General features: G+C 39.4%; 1 protein-coding gene across 1 annotated transcript in view; it reads right to left on the reverse strand.

Moving 5' to 3' along the window:
- Positions 1 to 25,182, reverse strand: part of zgc:172282 (leucine-rich repeat and fibronectin type III domain-containing protein 1-like protein) — a 213,664-nt gene that overhangs the window by 82,113 nt on the left and 106,369 nt on the right. Inside the window, exons 3-8 of the mRNA XM_059330988.1 lie at positions 11,622 to 11,838; positions 10,009 to 10,160; positions 9,609 to 9,862; positions 8,842 to 9,085; positions 8,577 to 8,734; positions 7,097 to 7,477 (exon numbers count right to left, since the gene is read on the reverse strand). Of these exons, the coding sequence (XP_059186971.1) occupies positions 7,097 to 7,477; positions 8,577 to 8,734; positions 8,842 to 9,085; positions 9,609 to 9,862; positions 10,009 to 10,160; positions 11,622 to 11,814 (1,382 nt within the window). The 5' untranslated portion in view covers positions 11,815 to 11,838. The remainder of the gene's footprint in view (positions 1 to 7,096; positions 7,478 to 8,576; positions 8,735 to 8,841; positions 9,086 to 9,608; positions 9,863 to 10,008; positions 10,161 to 11,621; positions 11,839 to 25,182) is intronic.

Here is a 25,182-nt window from a genome sequence, read left to right on the forward strand (position 1 = left end):
CAAGATCATGACATCATAAAAAACAAGTGCAAAGGCGATACAAGTCTGCTTCCAGATCTCTCAAGAGTTTTTTAAAGGATGTGACCGTAATAAGGTCCTGCAGATTGAGACTGCTCTGGAGCAGATTCCAGGATGAGGGAGCCCGATACATAAAAGCCTGTTTATAAATGGCCAGATGCATCACCTTGTGTCCTTTTGCCATGAACTTGTAAAGTATATTGTGATGAGATGTGTAGATTTTGGCTGTTCAACCCCAAAGTGTAAGCCATACTACTGCCAGGCTCGTTTGGTTAGATAATGTGCTGCCCCTGGTTGAGCTGCAGTGAAATCTAAGCTATTGATCCTTCGTGACCTCTTACGGATCTCAGCTCAGTATGTTTCATACAGAATTGTCGCTTGTCCTAAAAGCTTTACATAACAAATCAACCACCATGTAGAAAAACAGTGTGTCTGCTTCAAATGGAAGGCAATGCATTAATGAAACATATTTGTGGTATTTGTCACTCACTCTTGGCTCACAGCCTGACAGCTCTCCTTTACACAATCACCATTAGGTGAAGTAGCTTCGAGGAAGAAGAAAAAAAGAGGGAGAAGAAAATCCATTGCAATCAGGTAATTATTATGTTCCTTCTTTAAAGCTGTCAGCACAGCTAGATTAAAAGCGTTTGCACGGTCTTTCCTGAAGGCCCCATTCGCTATAAAACACATGCATTAAAAACCAGTGACTCAACTTTAAAATCCAGAAATACAGCAATAATCACACAGAAAAAAGCAATCGGCCATTAGTTTGAGAAAAATACAAGGAAAAAGAGAGTGGAGGAAAGGGGAAGTAATCATGGCTGAAAATGTTACAGAAAATGGAAAAATAAAACAGTTACAAAGGAAGAACAACAAAACAGCCTAAAGTTGATTTAAGTGTTTCTCATTTATCCAGAGGAAGCTCGCAATACTTTAGTTTATATTTTTACTGCAATTTGGCAATGAATGAGATTGGAGAAGAAAAAAGAACATGCATTGCATAAATGTCTGTCCAGTTATTATGTCTTGTTACTTTTTTTATTACTTTTACAGAGAAAATGTGTTTTGTACGTTATGTAGTACATGTGTTCAAGGTACAGATCAGACATAAGACTCAGCCCCTCCCTCACACACACACACACACACACACAGACATTGACACCCGAGACTCTAAGAGAAGCCTCCTGCAGAGGTCTGTTGCCATTGATGGCACTAAAACTGACAGTAGGTTTCTGGCTAATACACGGCTGCCATCTGGTCCACTGTGCACACACATACACACATCACACATGCACACAAACGCACACTTGAATAGGCATTGATTATATTAGTCAGGGGGGTTTTGAAGAGCATGTCTCAGACACAGGGTTAACTAATACACTGCCGACCGATGGTTTTACCAAGTACATACACACAAATGCACAAGCACGGACTTTCACACACACTCTGTGCTATAATGACATCGATCGTAAGTAGTCAGGGGGCTTCGAGAGAGAGCCCTCTTTATGCTCTGGGCTCCTCAGAAAATCTCTGGACTATTGGTGGTCTTTCTCAAGTGGAAATGGTTCTTAATGGAGCTGCATGCTTAAATAAAAGTGAAATAAGAATGAAACCAAGGGCAGTTCATAGATCGCACGATGATGCAATCTTAAATCTCTGTGTTAATTTACTCAGCAGGGAAAGAAATCCAGAGTTGTAGCAATTATCACGAAGTAAACTTAGACATGCCTTCTATGTGCTGGAAACGTCAGGTATTTTTATTCTAATCTGAATAAAATAAATTATTAAATACAATGCAGAAATAACTTTTAAAAATAATTATTATCTACCATACATGTGGAAGCGATCATGGCTGCTTGAGTCCCAAAGCTATCTTTGCACTCTGATTCTGAACAAGGAACACACTTTGATTTATTTCTATCAATTCTAATCAGTGATGTCAATGAAGCTTCATTAAATGTAACATGGATCAGTAGAGATATGGCCATTTCTGTGTAAGAGAGTTAAGCACAAATGGCTTCTCCTTACAGCACCAATATGTTGTTTACTCTTCCCGTACTCCCTGCCATCTCTGCTGCACAGCACTTTGCCCCCCCCACCCCCCACCCATCACACTCCACCCCTATTCTCCCTTCATGGCATTGCGCCTCACCCCTCCTAATGGATATTGACCAAAGAAAGACAGAAGAGAGGCACTGTATACACATGCACACAGACGCACCGTGCAAGAGCTGCTGCAATGATGATGCCTTCTAATGGATGTTAATCTCACAGTGCCATGTGATTCTATATATGGATGCCATGATCTTATGTGATGTAGTAAGATTATGACAAGCTACACTTATGCAGCATGACATATTTTTAAACCAGACATGAGCACATGTGAAAGGGATAGAATGATGGATCAGACAGTGATACAGACAGGATATTTAAGATTAAGATTAAGCTACGGTAGAGCTCAAGCGTCCATGTGTTTTTTCACCATATATGTATCTCTAATGCCATTTCCTATTTCATTTAACAGTTGCTACTAGGTTAACCTGCATGGAATACTTCTGTTAAGATTGTTTTTGTTGAACTCTTATGGCGACAGTAATTAGGCACACATGTAGTAACTGTGACAGCGAGTGTGGTTTAACACTATAGTAAACAGTACTTAAGTAACTACTCAGGCAGAAATCAACAGCAACTTGTATCTCTTTATAGTGAAACTAACAACTTCATATGTTTTAAATGAAGAACAAAGTCAAAAATGATTGCAATGGTGATCTGATTCATGCTCTGCACAGAAAACAGCTCTACCAGCTGAGCCACAGCTGGTAGAGCTGTACCATTGCAATCATTTTTGACTTTGTTCTTCATTTAAAACATATGAAGTTGTTAGTTTCACTTCGGTTGGCCGAAGTTTCACTTTGGTTGGCCCCCAACCAAAGGGTTGGCGGTTCGATCCCTGCCCGTCGCGGCCTACATGTCGAAGTATCCTTGAGCAAGATACTGAACCCCAAATTGCTCCCGATGCTGTGTTCATCGGTGTGTGAATGAATTCCCAATGGTGGCAGGTGGGACCGTTTAGGGTAGCCCCTGCCACCAGTATGAATGTGTGTGTGAAAGGGTGAATGAGTCAGTCTGTAGTGTAAAGCGCTTTGAGTGGTCGCAAAGCGACTAGAAAAGCGCTATATAAGTGCAGGTCCATTTACCATTTACCATATATACTCTGTTAAACATTTTCTGGGGTAAGACCCCAAAGCAAACCCCAGATACATTTTTTGGGCACTGTGTCCACTATTTTACATAGCTCAGAAACATCCCAAACACAGCAACACTAGGAAACAAGAGAGAGTACAGACAGAGGGCAGGGTCACTTCTGTAGATGCAGACTACACACTCCTAGTGGTGATGATTGAGAAGGATAATTGTATTGTATTTGAGTCTGTACTTTTTTGTTGTTTTTTTAGGAAAATCCTGCATATTATATATTTTAAGGATTATAACTTCAATTTGACGCCCGGTATTTTGAGCAGGGTCAAAATACAATGGTGTCACTGCCATGGCTTTTTTGGCATTTTGGTTATCTCGAGATGGGAATGCTCCTCTCCTGTGGTCCACTCTACACCAACTGCGTCACAACTGGCCAATGGTGGCACAGACTATTGCGTCACCTGCTCCTGTGCCCTTCCTAGACTTTGACTTTGACTTTAAACATCACCATTGACCATGACTTGGGCACTGACTCTAGCCATGCTGCATTCAGAGGATGTGCAGCTTCCCTACGTTTATTGACAGTAAGGGGGTTTCTTAGCAGTTTGAAGAACAGAAGTGCTCCTCATCCAATCGCTGAAAATACAGAAATCTCCAATATGACCAGAGTTTTTCAGCCCAAATCACAGCATGGATTATTTTTATGTTGTTCCAAAGGTCTTGATATATTGATGTTATATTCTGGAGGTTGTTTTTGGACCATTTTTATCCATTCTCTATATGAATAAAATTGCATTATTCAGAACCAAATGTGTGTAACAAATGATATCAACCCAAAAATTGCTGAAACAACTAATGGGACACAGTTGAACATTGAAATGGATTTCAGATAGCATACTATTAATGTTATGACCCCTTATACACCTTAATAGCTTTAAATAAATAACTAATTAATTAATTAAGTCATTTTTATTAGATATTTTTGATCAGGACGACTCGACACAGTGCTGTTCTGCATCTCATTAATCTTCAGGTTCACAGCTTGTCCACCACTTCTATGTGGCATTTATTGTTGACCTGCTATCTTCCCCTTAACATCCACTGCCCACATCCACCAATTCTCATAGAAAAGGACCTTGAACACTAACTGGATAAACAGTATTGAGAGCTAGGTTGGCTACTGGCCTATAGAAAAAAACATTGTGTATGCATGTGTAAATCAAACACCGGAATGCTGTCTCAGTATCCTCAAGTGTGTTTTTGTATGGCTGCAAATGTAAATCTGTGTTATATTTTATTGATGATAATTGCTGGCATGTCAAATTTCTTTAATTATTTGAGTATTTTGTCGGCCTCATGTGGGAGTACAAGGTCTGAGTTTGACAGTTTAATTAGTATTGTAAACATTCAGATAATCTGTTTGATATAGAGAGGCTCGTAAGATTGAAAGCTACCCACACACACGTCTAGACACACCTGACCAGTCAGGAGAGTGTTTTGTATCTACAGGGCTGCTATGCCTACTAACTGCATCCAACCTTGAACAAGCAGGTGCAGATTGAAAGTTGCTATGCAGGAGATCAGTTGCCATGCTTAGAATTGTAAGAAGCTGCTTGTCTCCCGCAGTTAGCTGAACCGTCTGACTAAACAAGTGTCCTCTCCAGCTTAGAAATAACATCATAATCACTTTTCAGCAGAGACCTCTATTTCCATATCACACAAGCGTTGACTTTTCAAAAATTAAGAGGAGCTGTCTGATGCTCCTGTCGACGTGGATGGATTCCACAAATTCTATCACAGAGTCTTCTTTCAAAAATTACTTTTCCCCATGAGACAATTTCAGCTGTTGATCAAAAGTAAAAAGGCCAAGCAGAGCGAAATTGGTAATCAGATAATTCAGTAATCACAATCACAGAAGACGGAGTGATATATTTGGCCGTTTTATTTGCGCTCCCGGAAAAAAACATTCTATAAATTAATAGTGTCCTGCACTCGTCTGTGATAGTATTAAAGCCACCTGTCACTCACAACAAGATCTGGGAGATTTTCCCAAACAGTTGCCATGACAACATATAAAAACTCCTCAGTGCTGAAAATAAACAGGGCTTTACCAGGCTTTCCGAAAGATTCGATAAATAATGTTGCCAGTGCTTTGGGTTTTTTTTAGAGAATGCAGAAGATTCCCCACTTCCACTGAGATTTAACACAAGTACTCTTTGATAGGTTCAGCTTTTTTTTCCCTCTTCAGCTAGATGAATGCAACAGTCTGCCATGACATATTTTGCTGCTGTTCTTCTGAAAATGGACATTGTGACACAAGAAACCTGACAATATGTGACCATTTATTTAAGTTATTTAAAGGCGCTTTCACAACCGAAAGTTTAGTCCATTTCAATGGAACTCTGGTGCAGTTAAATCGTTGTTACAGTTTGTTTAGTTGCTTGTGAACACTCCAAACATACTCTGGTGCGGACCAAAACAACAGGTCTGAGACCACTTGCGAGAGGGGGTCTCATATCCAAACAAACCCTAGTATAGTTCGATTGCACTGTGAACGTAAATTGAACCAAAATGCAGCGGATTGTGGGCTATCTACAAAGGCATTTTGTGAGGTGTACACAGAGTGGCAGATGCAACATGACTGGAAGAGGACTGACTTGGACTTCTGCCTAAGTCTGATGTTGGCTTGATATCTTGGCCATCACCTGGTAGGAACACCAGAGCAGAATAATGGCCAATATAGTCAAAGGTACTTCTGGTGCGTTTGGCTCCATGTTCCTTTGATTATTTCCATGTTTACATTTTCCACCGCCAACTTTCCAACCAATAAGAAATAATACTGCGAGTATATTTCGAGTCATCCGCCTCTTTACAAGCCCCTCTACAAATATTTTCTTTAATTTGGTCTGCTTACATTTATGCACTGTGAAAGCGAACCAGATTAAATTCAAAACGAAGCAAAAGTATCAATTTTACTCTAATTCAGACAAACTAAACAGACTTGGGTTGTGAAAGAGCCCTGAGTCTAATGCAAAGACCAACAACAGACTCTGTAGTTCTTTGATTACCATGGTTTGCCACACAATGACCTTTCTACCTATTCAAATGCTGTGCATTCATAAGCCTAATTGCATTGATGACATCAATATTATTCTATGGTTGCAATTACACAACTGTCAAGAATGATTACCATAATACCTTGAACTGCCCTTTCGATCAATTAAAATGCTGTGGTCAATCCCATTATAATTACTGTGGATCAATTTAATTATTCCTTTTCTTTACATGTACATGTACATGGTTCTTTTCAGCGGTGCCAGTCAGTTAAAATCTCACAGATAAAGACAGATTATCAACAAATATATTAGTCCAGTCAAACTCAACCAAAGGTGGAAAAAAAATCCTATTTATAGAGCCATAATCTAAATACCATGATGAAACAATGCGGCAGCAGGATCAACACATCACAGCAGCACTGAAGCAAACTGACAGACAAGCATTAACAGCCACACTTGTCACATCTGGCCCAGGCCCAGCGAACCCAGCAATGGCTCTGTTCCACTGCAAACGTCTTTATCATTTTAGTTGATTAGACTTTTACGACTGGATGACTTCTAATCTCCACTTGTATCATCTATCATCTGCTCTCATCCTCATAGCAGCGGCTGATGCTTCCTCATTAACTTTCACACAACTGCACACACACACACACACACACAGTCACAGTCACAATTGCAAATATACAGTACAGGCAAATAAATGTTTTTTCTACTATTTCTGTTTTTACGTACTACAAAAAGTCACCAGCGATATTCTACTAAAGACATAAACTGAAAATGCAGACAGACAAATCATGAATTGAAAATGTAGATAGACGGACCTGTAAACCAGCGTGTCATCCCCAGAGCTGTTGTACTGGACCTGGAACATCCTGACTCCAGTTGTAGGAGTTTGACTGCTCCATCTAATGAGGGCAGAGTTTCCCGTCAGTTCCACCAACGAGACCCTCCGATCTGCCCCTCTTGTCTCGTTATTAGGTAGCGCAACCTTAGAAGAGGTTAGGATGTCAGAGGGGGCGGGTTCAGAGGACGGGTCTCGGCTGCGGCTCGTGCTGTTCGCCAGATGGGGCATCGCCGTAACGACCAGCTCCACCCTTCCTGTGGATTCACCTGCAGCGTTGGAGGCAATGCAGGTGAAGTTCCCTGAATCTTTCAGGGATGTCACATTGATCTCCAGGCTGCCATTAGGGAAAACCAAAGTTCTGAAACAAATTGAGATAGTATCAAGAAGTTACTTATTTTAATAATGCAAACAATACATATATTGGAATGTAAGAGTTACACCAAAGTAACAAATATATACTGTGAAAAGTCCAGGATATTCAGAACATGTGAAAATGGGCCGGGCCATTTTGCTTCCCATTCATTTCAATAAGGAAAAGAGCAAGACACATTAACTTCTGCTAGCAAAATGATCCACTATTATACTGTCAGTTTCAATTTAAGAGCTAGCTCCCCTCTGGTCCACACCTCTAAATCATGTAAGCCCTCCTTCTCTGTCACCCATGCAGGAGCCAATTGCTAATCACTGTTCTCCTTATCAGCCCATTTAGTCACACCTGTACTGTGCCGCCTCCAGCACCTGATGCTTCTGCCATCTTCCACCATCCATTTAGACTCTACCCAGAATCAATGCAATGACTGCCAGGCTGAAGGGTTATGTGGGCTTCATCCCCATATGTTTAATAATTTTCCAATGATACGTTAATTCTCCATATCCAAAACCTTTCTTTTTGATCAAATATCTAAAGGCGCAATCTGAAATTTCAACTCAAAAAGTGCATAAGAAAGAAATTAAAAGGTTGTGACATTAATTTTCAAGATACTATGAACAATTTTATAATAGATGTATATGCAAAAACTGACTCGGCAAACCCACATATTTCATAGTATGCCAACTAGGTTACCAGATGGAAATGTGAGAAAGGTGTGACCTCAACAACAACCTCATAATCCTGATTCAGAGTTGGCCCACACAAGTCATGTGCCTACGCCCTGCTACCACAGCCAAGACAAAAATTACGTGAGACACACTGTCTGACTTTCTGACTCGGCTGCACATTGGCACATAGCACTGAGCTGGAGCAATACAGGGAGGAATATTTAAACAGCCCCTCTATTGCACCTGCCAACTGAGTTGCCAGGTTTCTGACATCACTGAATATGAAGCGGTGCTCTCAGAGGACAAGTCACATACTCTGAATGAACACTTTGCCTTTAATTTTGAGACAATCTTTGGGCCTATGAAAAAAGTAATTCATTGTAGATTTCAGAAGAGTGTACAGAAAAAAATGTTAGTACCTGGAGCCATTAGAAATAAGTCGACCTTCAGGGCTTATCCAGTGGACTTCAGGCTCTGGGTCGCCATTTGCTTTGCACTTCAGGCTGGCAGGTTGGCCTTCCATAGCCACTGTGTGAGGGGACTTACGGGTCAGAACTGGTGGGTCACAAATAAACTCCTGAGGGGCAAAAAAAGAATTAGGTCATTTCTTATATGAGACGTATTTAAATGATCAAAGTTATGTCTTGGTTTAATTTCCTGCAAGTGAAAAGCTTAAATTGTCACCTCTTCAGGTATTGTCCAGAAGTACTTGGCACTGAGGTCAGGGGGAGAGGCGCATGTCTCGAGGTCATCTTCTCTGGTTAGTCTTCTCAACCACAGAAGTTCACAGTTACAGTGAAGGGGGTTGCCACCAAAACTCAACACCAGGGAGGAGAGGGGGGAGCCTTTGGACTTGGCATAAACTGGGATTCTCAGGAACAACGGGTCCGGGGGAATTTTCTTCAGCTTGTTGGACGTCATGTCTAGCCTGTGAAAGCACAGAGCAGGGAGAAGATGGAGAATAAGAGTAGGGAGGGAGAAAGAGACAGACTTGTATATTATCACTAGATCTACAGCAATCTGGGAACCCTTAATCTTTCATCTGACATAATTTAGCCTCTGAGGGAAAGGGCTGTTATTTCTTAGGTTCTTTTTAGCAACTTGAGACGAAATAATGGAGTTAGTGTTGAGAAACGACATCTGAAACTGAATTCTTTCACAAGTAGCCAGTTTAGCTGAGTAAGCTAAGCTAATAAAAGATTAAATAGTTGTCAGGCCATAGCTGATTTGTTCCAAGATATAATTTCAGCCAATTTGCTCCGCCTGTTTATCTGCAGTCAACCAAAACCTGCTCAAAAGTGAAACTTGGGACTACCAATGAAAAATATGGTTTGTTGTCTTGTTTATGGAGATTAGATCAACAGTATTTTATTAATTTGATTGATAAACCAGCTTGTGTGTATGTACATTATGTGTCAAAACACATATCGTCTGCCTATCCAACCATTTACCTGGCCAACTTGTGTAGGTTAGTGAATACCCCTTGGGGAACATTTTCTATAAGGTTATGATCCATATTTAGGGTGTTGACATTGGTAAGGCGCCCGATCGTGTCCCAGGGCGCCTGGGCAAGGTTGTTGTAGCTAAGGTCCAGATCCTCCAGTGTGGACAGGAAGTCATCAAAGGCATGGGGAGATATGGAGTGGAGCTGGTTATTGGCAAGGATCAGGTGACGAAGGTTGGTCAGGCCTTTGAAATGTTCATCCTGGTTGGTGAAAAGGCAAAATATTCTGTGAGAGGCATCGTATCCGTATCTATCTAGTTTAATCTTGTCTAATTCAGTTAATCACTGCAATGATACATCCCATTTACAATCATTAATCCATCCGGCCATCAATCCATCAGTCTCACCTTGATCACAGTTAATCTATTAGAGTCTAGGTGGAGTGCTCTCAGTCGCCGCAGGTCACTGAAGGCTGACGGGAGAATCTGACTGATGGTGTTTCGGGACAGGGTCAGATGGAGCAGGCTGGTCATGTTGGCAAAGTCCTTTCGTCGGACAGCTGGGAGAGAGCAGAAGAAAACACAGATATATTATATAGAAACAGCATCGAGTAAAAATGGAAGTCAGGAAATGCTTGTGCAATATACAGTACAGGCCAAAAGTTTGGACACGCCTTCTCATTCAATGTGTTTCCTTTATTTTCATGACTATTGACATTGTGATTCATCAAAACTATTAATGAACACATGTGGAATTATGTACTTAACAAAAAAGTGTGAAATCACTGAAAACATGTCTTATATTCTAGTAAGCAAAGGGTGGTTACTTTGAGGAATCTAAAATAAAAAACATGTTTTCAGTTATTTCACACTTTTTTTAAGTACATGATTCCATATGTGTTCATTCATAGTTTTGATGCATTCAGTGAGAATCTACAATGTAAATAGTCATGAAAATAAAGAAAAACGCATTGAATGAGTAGGTGTGTGTCCAAACTTTTGGCCTGTACTGTATAAGTTTTAAATCCCAAATGATTGCCTGGCCACAGGAACAATTAATATAAGGTAAGCAATGGAAAGGCAAGTGGTGCTTACTGAATTATTTCGGTTTTTGTGCTGAACATATTGCTATAATTACATTTAGTCACATGTGAACCATTGTGCTTTATATTTAGATTGAACTCTAGAGGCTAATTAGGCACAGGCTTTTTAGAGCCTGGACCCCATGATACCAAGAATGTTTTATTAATTCCAGTACAATTAACTCTTTGGCAACACACACGGAGAACCTCAGCTGACAGCCGAGAGAATTTGGTATCCCGCAAAATGAGATAGAGAATATTTCATGTGCACAGGGGAGTGCTAAACTGAAAATGGTTTGGACGTGAACAATGTCACTTGTGAAAAACATAGCTATGTGATATTAATAATAGCACATCAAATTATCTGTGAAAGCAGTCATTTTTAGCCTGTGTGTCTTTTGTTTTGGCAAACTATGGAATGGAATTTCTTTTAAGTCGAGCCTGGGAAGATTAGGTAGCTGCCCTGGTGGGAGCTAATGGGAATCCAGATTAAAATAGAAGGATAAAGCAACACGTCAGTTCTTAAAAATAAGTACATTTCAAAGTATCCTAGAAAGCTCTTTGATATAAGGAGGAGATGAATCATGAATGAGATTTGTTCGACTGAACGACAAAACAAAAAAGTTTCAAAGTGGGAAAGTTGAAAAGACATACCCAGACTCATGAGAAAAATTCCTCTTTGTCTACTACAACAAAAAGGAATTGTGATTCCAGTGCTTTTCACATGGATACACTCACTGCATCCAATGTGCACCTTTAATTTCAGTATATATAAACCTGTGAATAAATAGCTCACTTTTTCACAGAGCAAATTTCCCCTTGAGGAGACCATTTAGAATGGTCAATGAGGATGAACTGACTGGACAGTGCAAAATGTCTTAATGTCCTGCCTTGATTTCTAGTGAAACAGATTATATGACGGACTGGCAGGTACATTACCTGTAATGAAGTTCTCTTGGAGCCGTAGCTCCACGGTGCGCCGGTCAATGGCAGCAGGAACAAACAGCAAGCCTGTCTTGGAGCAGAGGATAGCGAGCGATGGCGAAAGGCTCTGGCACATACAGCGTTTCGGACACGGCTGTCCCCTGCATGCTGCTGCCAGCAACAGCAGAGAGAACCACAGCCGTTCCATTATCCTCCACTGGGAACAGGGCAACTGGAAGACAGGAGGAAATGAGCGATGAGTTAAATGGATACAAAGATAGCATCCCTGAAGACAAGGCAACTGACAGAGAGTCAGAGAAACGTGGTAACAAAGAAGACAAATTGTTTATGGGGGCCCTTTATTCTCAGTTTGTGAATGGATTGTGGGATTCACTAAACATGTTAACATGCTGCGCCTCTATTTACCCTCTATCTGAGACACACTGGTGTACATATGTCTCTGATTGGCTATCATTTCTGGGTCTTCTGCATCTTTGCTTTTGGCATCTTTGTACTGTCTATGTCAGTGGTGTCAAACTCAAATACACAATGGGCCAAAATTTAAAACTTGAATAAAATTGCGGGCCAACATTGAACGAATAAACCTTTTAATATAAACCAAACATGGTTTGCTTAAACATTAAATATGGAACCAGCAACGCTTATAAACATACAATATATAACTAAATAGTGCAGACATGCAAAATCGAATTTCAAATAAAAAAATGTCAATGTCATTAATTTATTAAAGAAAAAATAAATAAAAATCGTATGCCTCTTTTCTATTTGCATCCTTCTGATTTAAATATCAAAATAAACTTTTTCAACAGGTTAATAAATTCTGCCTTTCTTTTCGCCATTTTTTGGGAAGGGGTAGCTCGAAGACAGCTCTAGCTTGATGTTGCTATGACGACTGTCACAGAGCAGCGCCTTTCTGGGTCCTGTCCTGATTGACGCGCGAAAACAACAGCAGGGCATTGTGGGATTTGTAGTATTAGCTGTAAATGCGCCGTATAATACTGGCAGGTCAGCTTTTATAGTACAATAATAATATAATAATTTGGTATTGCCTCGCGGGCCAAATAAAATTACACTGCGGGCCAAATTTGGTCCGCGGGCCAGAGTTTGACACCCCTGGTCTATGTGATGAATGATTGTAACGGAGAACCTGGTCTCACAGAAATCCGTGAAATAGCCACGGAATCGCTCAAATTTCCGTGAAACTGACACGGATTTCGCTACAACGCAATTTAATGACAGTCATATCCCGTGGCTATTGGTTCGTTCCAAGTCACGTGACTTTCAAGGTCCCAGCGGTCAGAACAAAAAACATGGCGGACAGTTCTCTCATTTTTAGTGAAAAATCAATATTTTGACTTAGTTTCTGCATAAAAATGGATTTTGATCACATTTCTAGCGAGAAATATATGTTTTATTTTCAAAATATTCACTCAGTGAATGTACATAATCACTTTGTATGTTGGAATAGCCACGGGATATGACTGTCATTAACGGATTTTGAGTTAAGCGAAATCCGTGGCTATTTCACAGATTTCTGTGAGACCATGTTGGTAACGGAGTACAGCAGCACGTTCCACCACGAGAATGATACACAACGGACATGTTCCGGCAGGAGTGTGATCCTGGAAGAAATGACCAACGTCGGCAGCCAAGATTACAGGTTTCCCTGTAATGTAGCACCATGTAGCAGCGTATGTAATGTAAACACTGCAGTGACATGCCTGAAGGAGATGACCACTTATAGAAGCCTGTCAAGGTGCTGACATCAGCTTCAGCCCGGAGTAGAAAAAAGCTGTTGGGTATGGAGTGTTTAGAATGGATATTGGACATCAGATATCTGTGGTTTTTGATCACAGGGAGTACTTTTACATAGTTTACAGCATTTGACACTTTAGCCACCTAAGCATTGCCCTGTCCCTGAGGCAACCTGATCGAGCATCTTGACTTCAGCCTTGATACGGGGGCATTAAATAAGTAATGTGAGCTGATATGAAACCCCACAGTTTTAAAAGCTCTGTAATGTTCCAGGCCACCTTTACTGCAAAGAAAAAAAGAGATGAGTAATGAAAGAACCTATGAGTTGACATGTTGGTTCTTTGTCTTTTCATACTGAGCCTCATTGAAATAGCTTCTGCCTTCACCGCGATACATGTATTCAAGAGTGGCTCTTGTTTAGACGAATAAAAAACAAACCAGAACCTCTAGTAGAATATTTTTGTAGGTATATACTGTTTAATTGTGTGATTTGTGCTTACAGAGTTGACCTGAAACTGCTATTGAGCGCAATACTCTCTTCAAAGTATCTCCTTTTTTCTACTTTACGCTAATGTCAGGATAGAGAGAGGAGAGTGAGAGGTATATCACAGCACCGCTCAGGAGTCGGACTAAATTACACAATGCTGTGAGCTCATAATGGGCTCTTTCATTGCACGGCTGCATGGTGAGCTGGCATTTTCCAGAGACACATAGGGGATTTTTCCTCCCCGGTACCTGTTTGATATTTTGGCAAGATGTAATATAGGTGTTTAGTGTAATAAAAATAAAATTGAGGTTAAAATCTGTAACAGTCTCCTGCATGGCTCATCCACAAAAGCTTGCATGCAGACTAAAGGCTTTTTACAAGCACACATCTGCCTGCTCTCTTATCACATCAAACCGATTTGTTATATCTTCTGCGTTACTTTCTTTAGAATATGCAGTGCAAATTAGCAGTGCTGAGCACGATGGTACTCCCAGGACTCAGGGGACACACACACAATTTAACACAGTTCCATCAAAAACTGTCAGACACAATTTTCTCTTTCCAGTATACACGACTTTAAGCCCCTCAGGGTTTCCCTTTCCTCACTCAATAGCTGTTTCCAGAAACACTTGTCTAAGTCTTTCCAACAGGTATGAGGTAGCACCTGACGTGTCACATTCACAATTGCAGCGTGATTGCAATAGATGTTGTCTGTAATCACAGGTGGAACACGAAGTGGACATAATGTGGTGGAACAGAATCGTGTCTGCTCATGACTGTACCGATGATGTTGTATAACTTTGGGTGAATACACAAATATCTGTCGTTCATTAACAGTATAAATATGGTTATTATTCATCATCAATGCCCTTCTATTAACCCTTTATCGTGCGAAGAACTATTTTTGGTAACTTCAGTGGATATCAAAATGGGTCCCCATGTCTCTGTTTGGTCGTAGAACCACATGGATTTCTTCCAGCTAATCAGCAAAGATCAGGCTACGTCACAGATGGTGACACCATGACATCTGACCAATCAGTATGATAATAATATAATAATATTAACTTTATTGCCCTTGTCCTCCAATGTAAAAATGAAAAATTTACGAAAAAAATCAGCAAGAAACAGTCGTACAAACGGAGTTATTCTTCATTGACTTTGCAAATTTACTAGATTAAAGTGGCAAATCTACAAGAAAAAAAGTTGCAGATTTAAGAGATTTAAAGTGGGGGAAAAAACAACTTTTTCTCCCAGATTCACCACTTTAAATCTCAGAAATCTGCATATTTTCTTCTCGTAGATTTGCCTGACAGAGTATAAGGGCCACATTTAGAAAAAGAGATTTGAGATTAAAGTCATAAATATTGAATTAATTACGATATTAAAGTTGAAAATATTAAATTGTTTACCAGAACAAAGTGAAAATATTAAAATAACTTTGAGGAAAAAGTTGAAAATATTAAATTAATTATTTGAATAAAGTTGTAAATATTGAATTAATTACGAGAATAAAGTCGTGAATAGTAAATAAATTAGAGGAGGAGAGTTGTTAAAATGAGGGCCGTGGAGCATTTCGTAGAAATTTCCTAAATGTATTTAGGAGATATTAAATCTTTTGGCACATCAGCATCACATTATCATAAGTATAGGAACTTTAAAAAGAAAATGTAAGAAATTGCATCTTTTCCGCAGATGGAAAACAGAACAGAACAGCCTACCAATTATTTACGACTTTACTCTCATAATTAATTAAATATTTTCAACTTTATTCTCATAATTAATTCAGTAATTACAACTTTATTCTCGTAATAATTCAATATTTACGACTTTAATCTCGTAATTACAATTTTTTTTCTAAATGTGGCCCGAATACTCTGTCGCGATTGAGCCCATCATTGTAAATGTAAAAAAAATATTTATATGTAATATATATGTGTATGACAATTTCAGCCAAAAACTATTTTCTAATTTTTGAGATCACAAAATAATGTACATCCCACTGTATACAAATGAGAAAGAAGATGTAATCACAGGGATCATCTATGTGGAATTCCTCATTCTTACACTAATTGAACCACATGATGTACATTAGGACAAATGAATTGGATTTGGATACATTGATGCTTTTATACCATCTGTAATATGATGAGGGACTCAAAGGTTCACCAAAGTCACTGAGGATCAAATCCCACCCATCATAGTTAAACCAGGTGTTAATTATGGAAACATTTCCACTTTCCAACACTTCAGACATGACTCAAATCTCATGGTGTGATATGTGTGTATAGCAGTGGGCAGCAGTATATTAGCCTGCGCAGTTTGACTACCGGGCTAATCAATAGCATTGAACTTGTATTCAGTAGGAGGCCTGTGTAAAGTACTACTCTGCTGTTCTGCTCCTCCCTTGATACTCCTAAAGCCCCCAGCAGAACATTTGTATGAAGGGATGACAACAGCATCACAAGATAAAAATACCAAGTGTTGCCATATGCTTTTTTGTCATTATCTTAGATTCCCCATGGTTATTATCCAATAAAGCAAATCTGCCAAATATATACAAACAAATGAGACCGCATGCAATCTTATGAGCGTGCTAAAAATAGATGCGCTGTAATTTGATACTTCATGCTCTCCATCCTCCCACAATGTGAAACATAGAGTAGAAACAATGGTTAGCCATAACTAACATAGACACTTCCATTCTTCCATCAGCCTTTCCGTTTTACTCTCAACCTTTTTCTTTGTCATTCAATATGTTTCTCTCCATTACTCTTGATTATTCCCTCTGCTAAACCTCCCGATCCCCATTCTCTTCATACATAACATGATTCACCTGCTGTTTCTTCAATCATACTCCATGCTTTCTCTCTCTGCTCTCTCCATCATCCCTATGTTCTATGTGAATTCATCACATTAAACAAAAAACAGTGATTTTCTTGCAATTCCTCAGTCTTGTCATAACTTATGCCACTTGATCCTACCTCAGTTTATATATGGCCTAGCTGTCCGTCATTCCCTTTAATTTATTTTCCACATTTTTTCATCTCAACGAATCTTCCCTCCTCCGTTACTATCACACGCCACTCTTTGTGTAATCATCGTCCTACCTGTCTCTTGGTCCCTTCCTCCCACTCTTAAACCTTTATTTATAAAGCATGGCTCCTACAGAAGGTGTAATTCTCATTCCTAATCATGCTCTCCACAGTTTGTGCACTCCAGGCTTTCCTCAAGTCGCACTCGCCATCATGCATCCCTCACCCTGGCTCACTCCCTTCTACAAAGGCTTTATTGTAATGTGTCTTTAATGGGGTTATGTTGCAGGAATTGGTAGCAAAAGTGATTTTAAATGTGAACGTCCCTTGCTTGGTTCACCTGCTCATTTGGGCTGCATGTTCGACTCTACAGTTTAATAAGTGTTCTCTTATAAACATTTAGACACACCTCGCTTGGTTCTCCCACACATCCAGACTATGTGTGTTTTTGAGCCTATTCAATTATGGACGTATGGCTTTTTCTGTGTAATTCAGAGAGGATGATAGCGATCAGTCACCCACCATTACTCACGGCCGTGCTCGTTCAGCTATGGAGAGTTAATAACACAAGAGAAAACACATCCAAGCTGTCTGCCCTTGTTACCAGTTAGATTGGGCCATTATAGTTGTTTGCAATGGGTTGAATGACAATTTAATGCTCTGAAAATGCTAACTGGTGAGACATTTTAAGTGCAGGATGGAGCTCGACAATTCTGTCCCAACTCATTGAAACTTGGTTTGGAACAGCTGTAATAGTGAACGGCCATGTTAAACACCCTTATACTAAGTCTCATACTGCAAGAAGACTTATTACCAAATCACAGTTTAAGCTTATTCTCAGAAGAGGATTTGGATATGATTTGGTCTTTGCTTGGACTCTACCAGGCTTGGTCTTGGACTTAACATCTGTGATCTTGACTACAGCGTTTGTTTGGAAAACCCATTACAATTTTTTACACTGTCATAAATTATTCTGTAGTCATTTCATTTTAGTTAATATATTTGATAAAATATATTAAATATAAATGCGTCCTTGATTTTGAGGCAGATGTTTTAACTGTGTAACTTTGATTTAAAAATGTTTGAGATAGAATGTACTTATTGTGATCACATTAAATTTAATCTTTATGTGTATGTAATTCTAAATCAAGAGAATTTTGAATGAATCCAACACAATAGAATTAGTCAGTTTTTAATTGACAGGCACTTCCTGTTTAGAGTGGTACTCTTCCAGTGTAGAGTGGAACCCATGTCAGCTAATTCTACTAATATATGGGCTTGAAATTAGCTCTTGACCAATGGGTCCCTTTCAGCTTTACCTGTGGGTGAGTATGGGAAACATAATGTGGCTCACATCAGGGTTATTATAATTAGAGCTCAAACACTGGCCGACACCAATCCTTTATGAAGCTCAATGCTGTGTTAAACTCATCTTTGGCAACATGAAACCCAAACTGTGACCATTTTGGACAAGTCATGGGCCAATACACACACTTGTTATACATTATGTTGAAGAGCTGGTTCGATTTTTGGTTTAGCCGGTCCAGTCTGGTGTATGAGCTGTTTGGTACCAGCTGAACAAGCATTTGTCATTCAACGTGTTTAAAGTTTAAAGTTTGAAGTGGCCTATCAGAAACCTCTGTTTTGCATTAGTAATAAGCAATATAGCAATGTGATTAACATAATGTTTATAAATGGACCAATAAAGCCCCCTATGTCTGGCATGCCATTAAACTTATGTATCAACCTTTGTGTCATTCCGGTGCGAGTGTATAGCTCCCCTTTGTTGCCAGGGCCCAGAGCTTTGTTTCATATCATCTGGTCACCAGCAAGTAAGCGGGAAACCTCAAGCAACACTTTAATGGAAAAATGTCATTGCTTAGAGAAGCATTACCACTACCAAGAGGATTGGAGTCACTATACTCTTTCTGGGCTCTCTATCTCAATATGTACGCAATAGGTACACCAACCCAGTGTTGTCCTGATGGACTGACATCAATCCAAAACAGAACCTATTTGGTAAACGTGGGCAAAGTTAGTTACAGCTCATGAATCAACACACATTTATCCCATTGGTACCCACATGGAAATCTGTCCACCTCTGACTGAGAAATAAGGACTTTACCAGTGGAAAAAGAAGGGTGTCAGTTAAAAGTACAGGACTGAGGGAAACAGGCTGTGCCACTTCCGCACTTTTAGCTTCATCAGCGTGGAGCCGCAGTTCATTATACTTTATTAAACCATACTGACAGACCATGCCTTTCCAATCATATGCAAAAGAATAACCCCAGGGGTTGAAATCTGAGAAAATGTATATTTAGCATGCTACATTCATACATCTTTTTGATTTCAATTAAGAAAACTATTTATCACAAGGAATGGCGAGTGACTCAGTCTTGACAAAGCTCTTAAGTTTGCAGAACAGAGGAAAACGCAGCAGAACTGTCAAATTCTGCTGGTAAAAATCAGACCACATGTTGCACTCGCCCACTAAATGCCAGACGGCCACTGCCATTGTGCTAAATGTCAGGTTGTTAAAATTTGCTATAATGTTTCTTTATGTCTGAAAGTTTGCGGTAATGCACAAAATGCATCCAGCATCATTTTTGCAGTAATTACACTGGAGAGCTCTGCATTGATATTCATTATCTACAAGTGACTAAACGCTGCCAGAGCATTGGGGATGTCTCCAGCAGTGACGAATGTTTATGTTTTTATGTTTTCGCAAAGTAAGGCACAGACACACTCTGACAGACTCTTTGTTTTGCCTGACAGTATGATCTCCGCTTTGCATTTGTGAATCAATCAGCTTCTCTCAGGCAGAGTATTTTTCAATGTGTTTAGGGCAGATATTGTAGCCTCCTGGGATGCTACATTGCTGTGCATGTTGAAAATGCTGGAAAAATACTCTTTTCAAGAGAACGGCCATTAGTTATGGGAAGAGAATTCAAGAGATACACAGAGTACTTCAAATGCAGTTATAGGTACCATTGCTTTGCTAAGGCACGTCGAGTGTTTTGAAGAAAGCAATAATTACCAACACATACTGCAAAAAAACACAGCTCGTGTCTATTTTCTAAGGGAAAAAATCTCCTTCACAGGACATAATCGACTCTACCTGTGATGATTAAAGACGGCCCCTTGAGCTCTTTTCTCAGTGTATTTTTCTTCACCGTTTCATGGCCAATCAATGGAAACAAAGGGGTGTCTTTGGTAATTTGTTGAATGTAAATATTGCAGACTGCAGCTGTTTACCATGTTTGAAGAAGAAGAAAGCTTGACGATCCTTTTCCATTAACTTTCTTTTGATTAGGTCTGTCCTCTTCAGTCAGAAAGAGCAAGATGTGATCTAAGTACCGCCAAAGCCAGCTAAAGCTCCTTAATTTCATCCCATCCATTATGCATTTACAACATAATGGAAAACAAAAGGCAACAATAATGTTTACACCGAAGATCAAAAAGCAGAATTTAGCAGTGGTCAGACACAGATTAGCAGTTGTAAGAACTAAAACTAGGAGAACTTAAAAAAAACAACAACCCTGTGTTATTAAAGCCTCGTCTGAAGCAATTAGCAACGCAAATCACTACACACACACACACATGCATAAATAAGCTTGTAAGAGGCAGAGTGAAAGACTTGAGGGAAATTATCACAGAGACCAGTACAAGTCAGAAGACATGAGTCAGTAGAAAGAGAAAAGAGTAAAGTAAGTGGGAAGAATGTTTGGGGGAGTGAGAAGATAATGGAAGACAATTATGGTTTGTGATTTTTAAGACACACAGAAATACTCCAGATGTAGGTTTATAGCTTAATCTAATTTAAGCTCCACATAGTTCGCTCAATAAGCATAGACAGTCAAAAATATTTCCAGAAACAACTTAGGTCTTTAGAAGACACTCAGAACCCTGGTGCTTTGACCCACATGCTCTAATACTCCAGAGTAATGGATTATGGGAATCATTTTCCAAAATTGTGTCTTAAATTCGGGCTACACGGTTGTGTAGTTGTAGCGCTCTCCCCTCACACAAAGAGGGTCGCCAGTTCGCCTCCCGACTGCGGCTCTTCTCCCACCAAAAACATGCACTTAGGTTTAATTGACTCTAAATTGCCTGTCTGATTGTCTGTCTCTATGTGCTAGCCCTGTGATAGTCTGGTGACCAGGGTGCACCCCGCCTCTCGCCCAATGTCAGCTGGGATAGGCTCCAGCCCCCCGCAACCCGATTGCGGGTAAGCGGTTAAGGTTAATGAATTAATGTCTTAAGTTCCAGAAAGGAACACAGATCCTGCCCCTGGAGTTTGCTATCTCCATCTAAGTGAAGCGGTAACCTACGAGAGAGCAAATGTCATCCCATTTTCCTCCTTAATTGTCCGTGAAAAAGATACCTTTACATGGGCAGCCCAAATTTGCCTACACCAAATCTTCTTCATGAATTTCAAAATAATCTAATTTACTGTGAAGGCCTCTGGTGATAAATTTTACTGCAACTGGCAACCTTTGATCTCACAATCAGCAAGGCTTACTCCCACTGAAGTAGATCTCAAGTCACATAAAAATGATATGCTGTGCATGTCAACAGAACAGAGAAAATGACACAAACTGTACACTTAAAATTCCTTTTCTTGTTGTTGTTGTTTTTTTTTAATTTTATATGAGAGATTGCTTACCCAGTGAACAAAGTAATAGCTAACAGCCATTATGAGTGCCTCCACATGCAACCTTTTACTGGTGTTCGGAGGCTCAAAGTTGGTTGTGCATCTGTCACTGACAATATTGCTATTTCCATATGAAAGCAGATCAAATTGCAAGCGATAATTCCTTTTGCAGAAACTAGATTTTTTTCCCCCTTGCAACACTGCTGGAATTCTACCAGGAATGTGATTGCTTTTATACTGGCAATCAATGACATGATTTGCTTTTAGAATCTACATTGATGACATAATAAATCACATGTGGTGCCCATAAACATAGATGTAGGGCATGTTTTTTCTCAGTTATACTTGATATATTACCTTTATTATCACCATCCGCCTGGTTCTGTGCACCATCGTTCATTAAATTAGAATTGGAAATAACCCACTGATGTGATCTTTGCACTCTGTAGTAGCAATTCATTCATGTCTGTGTGTGTGTGTGTGTGTGTGTGTGTGTGTGTGTATTTCCGGCCCCTTACTTATGCTGTGTCCAGCCTGCTTTGCCAGAGTACACTGCACCTCACAATGGAGATGGATCACCCTGTCAGCTCTCTTGCAGAACCACTGCAGAGTGTCTTCTGTGTATAATTTACTGTATATGTGCAGGGGCATGACCATGTTCATGTGCACATATGACTGTTTATCATATTTGATGCTTTGAATATGCACAAGCAGCTGCATTCATGCACATGTACCCTGAAACTGATCTGTGTACATTGCATGCATTTTTGTGTGTGTATGAATAAATCTGTGTACGGACAAGAACATGTGCTCCTGTCTCTCCCGTATAGAAGCTTGTCTTTAAGGGCTTGCTTTCTGCTGTACATTATGTGTCTACGTTTTTGTGTGCACATGAGAATAGCTGCGTATGTGTGTGTGTGTGTGTGTGTGAGTGAGTACTCCATCTATTTTTGCAGAGTCTACCCTAGCGAGAACAGGGTTATTAACGACCTCAGAAGCAGCATCATCCATCTGCTGCGCACACACAGGCATACTGTACATACACACTTGCATGCAAAACACACACACACTCAAAGTTTACTTGAATTAGACAAGTGTATGTGTGTGTTGGTTTAAGTGAGTGCATGCTTATGTGTGTGCGCATGTACCCATTAGTGTACAAAGCTAGGCTGCTGCTCAATCTCTGTTTAATGCTGTTGTGATTAATGGTGAAACAAATCTGTACAATTTCCGTTTTCAATAATGTGTAAATTTGAAGTAAAACTATCTAACCATCTACTCTCTTTGTCTTTAATTTCCGCAATGATTAGGAATTATTTTATATTATGTGTACAGAATGGAGGGAGAGAAAGAAAAAGGTGAAGAGGGAGTGATTTTGGTAGGAAAAAAAGCTGAAATCAAAGTACAAAAAGGCATGAAAGGTGTAGTACGGACAGGTGGTGACCATGGCAAGGCACAGCAATGAAAAGAGATAAAGCTAAAGCAAAAACAAAGTGCTCCTATACAGAATGGGGTATCTGTCAAAGCCAGTTGTGAAGGCGAAGCTTTTATTGGCCGCAAAAAAACTTGGTGGGGGCCTGTAACTTAGCAACAACCAATGACACATGGATGGTAACAGTGAGGAGGTGGGAAGAGAGAGAGTGTGTGTGTTATGGTTGTGGGGGTGTAGTGAGAGTGTTTGTATGGGGGCTGTGAGAAAGTGCAAGATTGGTCTGGAGATCTCGCAAGTAATGAATCTGGAGTGTTGCCGTCAGAGAGGGTGAGTGTGGGGGAGAGAGAGAGAGAGAGAGAGAGTCTGTGCTTGTGTTGCATAAAGAGTGCAGTAACAGTGCAGTAACAGTGTAGTGGTCTATGGTTTATTTTTATCCAAGTTACACATTGCATTAAGTGTCCTTGTATTATCATAAAAACAAACATATCACACGACTTTACAAGAGCCATGAGGGAGAAGTTTTATGATTCCATTAAACATAATTTAATAAAATAAATACAACCACTTGTCTAATTTTAACTTTCTTCATAATTTGGGGAACCCCCCAAAGTGCGTCCAGACTCTCTCTCCAGGATCCCTCACCACATGGGTGAAAACATTTTTTTTGCTTTTCTTATTATACCAAAACTCATATCTTTGAGAATTGGAGCAGCTGGCCTTTTAAAGCAATCATTAAAAAAAAATTTGATTAAGCAAAAATCTAGGCGAAAGGCAGCCAAGCCCCACTTTTATTCTAAATGCTGTCTTCATGGGGAATTAGTGGTTCTGCCCTCCAGCAATGCACAGTGCATTGTGCTGTAGGCGAAATATAGACAGAATAAACATGTAAACTGAGTCATTTATTTTCAAATACAAGATATTGAGTTTGTTCTCGACTTTAAATAAAAACTCACTTGCTTTTTCCAAAGCTTTCAGTCATCATGATACGATCTTCATCAGCTAATAATGATGATGATAGCGTAGTGACAATACCAAAATTATAAATTTTGTATGATATCCTGCTAAAACATCAGGGAGAGTAGTTGAATAACTGATGACAAAACATGTAATTTAATTTTTTTATTATTTTGTTTGATATTAATGAAAAACTGTGGTGGTGCTTTTTTTGCACCATGGGGAAACTGTTTGTTTTCTGATTAAATGTTAATATAAAAAAAATGTCTTTAAAACAGATTTTGTTGTTTTAGCAAAAATATGTTTTGACAGTTGTTGCCAGATTCTGCACCACTGGCTCTGTTAGTATGTCAGTATTTTGTAATTTTGTTTTCCAATTGCTGTTGCCGTTGCTCAGCATCAAATATAAAAAGCATGTCTTCACACAATATAGGGATGAAAACGGGTGTGTAAAATGACAGTAGGTGGTTATTGTTGACGTTTTATTTTTTAAATGTGTTACTATTTTTTCTTTTTTGTGTGTTATTGTTGTTTGTTTGTTCATTGTTATCTCATTATGACTACATGGGTGTATGTGTACTTATGTGTTTGTAAGTTAATAACAAGTTATGTGTGTTAATAATGGTAATAATGAGTTTATAAACTACATTACTATGTGTTATACATACATATATATAAATATTATTGTTATATAACTGAATATAGTTAATAATAATATATAATAATAATTAACATAGGGAGAGGGGGTGGGATTTAATAAGCTTTGGCTTCTTCCCACTCCTTTTGAACACAAATAAGTGCTGAGTCTTGTTGTTGTTACATTTTGTGTTGTTGTCTTGTATTTATTGTTGTCCATTTGTTTTTAAATGTTCATCTTTTATTTTGTGTTCAAATAAATTCTGAATCAATCTCAATCAATCATGGATAACACCTCTCACCCCCTGCACGCCACACTGGAGTCCTATAAGAGCCCCTTCAGATGTAGACTGAGGCTACCAAACATCACCACAGAACGCCACAGGAGCTCTTTTCTACCCGTGGCCATCAAATTGTATAACTCCTCCCCTTTATGCAGGGTGGAAAGCTAACATATCGGACTGACTAATATTAACATCATATGCAATGCAATTTTCAACACAACGGACTATATTATGGTCATTATCATGTGTAATATATCTGTATATTACATCCTGCCATGTCATCTGCACTTTACTCACTTTACTCCTTTTGTTCATTGTTTT

The sequence above is a fragment of the Centropristis striata genome, chromosome 4, assembly GCF_030273125.1.
Source record: "Centropristis striata isolate RG_2023a ecotype Rhode Island chromosome 4, C.striata_1.0, whole genome shotgun sequence".
Taxonomy (NCBI): Eukaryota; Metazoa; Chordata; class Actinopteri; order Perciformes; family Serranidae; genus Centropristis; species Centropristis striata.